The sequence below is a fragment of the Colletotrichum chrysophilum genome, assembly GCF_026319265.1.
Source record: "Colletotrichum chrysophilum strain AFK26 chromosome Unknown scaffold_215, whole genome shotgun sequence".
Lineage (NCBI taxonomy): Eukaryota > Fungi > Ascomycota > Sordariomycetes > Glomerellales > Glomerellaceae > Colletotrichum > Colletotrichum chrysophilum.
The window spans coordinates 35,753-37,013 of NW_026517502.1; the positions used below are offsets into that span (position 1 = coordinate 35,753).

The 1,261-nt window shown below is 50.0% G+C and overlaps 1 protein-coding gene across 1 annotated transcript; it reads left to right on the plus strand.

The window, feature by feature from the left end:
- Positions 1 to 766: 766 nt before the first annotated feature.
- COL26b_013259 (uncharacterized protein) lies at positions 767 to 1,054 on the plus strand (the record flags this gene model as incomplete). The annotated part of the gene is made up of 1 exon (XM_053185880.1): positions 767 to 1,054. The coding sequence occupies one exon, from the start codon at positions 767 to 769 to the stop codon at positions 1,052 to 1,054; it is 288 nt and encodes a 95-aa protein (XP_053030172.1).
- Between the last annotated feature and the right edge of the window lie 207 nt (positions 1,055 to 1,261).

Consider the following 1,261-nt stretch of genomic DNA (forward strand, 5'->3'; position numbering starts at 1 on the left):
AGTTTTGATGAGCCTGCTGGCGACGGGGCCAGGAGAGCAGAGCTCCAGCAAAGTTTGAACACGCATGCCCAACCAGGACAAAGCAAGGAAGTTCATCGCGAGACGGCTGAGAGTGAGGTCATACGCAGAGCGACCGGGTTGGTCACGCGAAGTCCTAAGAGCACTCCTTACTGGAAATATGTGAAAGAAGGACGCGTTCTGCAGAAGCTTGAAAAAGGTGTCGATTGCGATGTCTTAAGATACTTGCCAGGTTCGACCATTCGACCCGACGAGACAGTCATTAGATTTCAGAATGCGCGCAGATGTTTCAATGTGTTGAGACAGAATATCGAGCCGATACAGTGAGTTTCGATATGCTACTCGTTTGCAACTATGCTAAACCCACATAGATACAACACTCTGGAAGATGATGAAGTTGACTTCTTCACGAGGTGGCTTGAAGTTTTGCACCCCGAGCTAGGAACATGAATAGGGACCTTGCATCGATTCACGAACGACTCAAGGAATGACTTTGTCGCCGCTCCTGCAAAAATTCCAGATAGTCTGGAGATTGTACCAATATGAGTTGTCTCATACAACAGGCTCTTGTTTATCTTGATTGCTTTTGCTCTTCATCCAGTCAAGTTGACGCTTAACTTGTACCAGCCGTCTCTCGTCTCTTCTCGACTGGTAATGCGATCGCACTCAGGGTCTTTGGGCTGTGAGAAGCTGTTTGTGGAGGTGATGGAGACGAGCAAGACGAAGCTGAAGGGTCGACCATCCCGACATGCTGACCAGCATGGCTAACCTGGCGTCGACATTTTGGAATCAGGGTTGGTGGGAGGAGGCTGAGAAGCTGTTTGTGGAGGTGATGGAGACGAGCAAGACGAAGCTTGGGGTTGACCATCCTGACACGCTGACCAGCATGGCTAACCTGGCGTCGACGTACAGGAACCAGGGCCGGTGGGAGGAGGCCGAGAAGCTGGAGGTGGAGGTGATGGAGACGAGCAAGACGAAGCTTAGGGTCGACCATCCCGACACGCTGACCAGCATGAACAACCTGGCATTCACTTAGCATGGTTGAGGTCGACAAGAAGATGCTCTTATTCTGATGCAAGACTGTGTTCGTCTTAGAGGGAAGAAGTTTGGTCTGAGTCATCCGCACACTCAGTCATCAGTTACAACGCTACGATCGTGGCAAGTCGAATGCCGCGCGGTGGAAGTTGATTTGAGTAGATAAAGATGATTCCTTCAGTAGTTGCATACTTTAATTCGACATGTT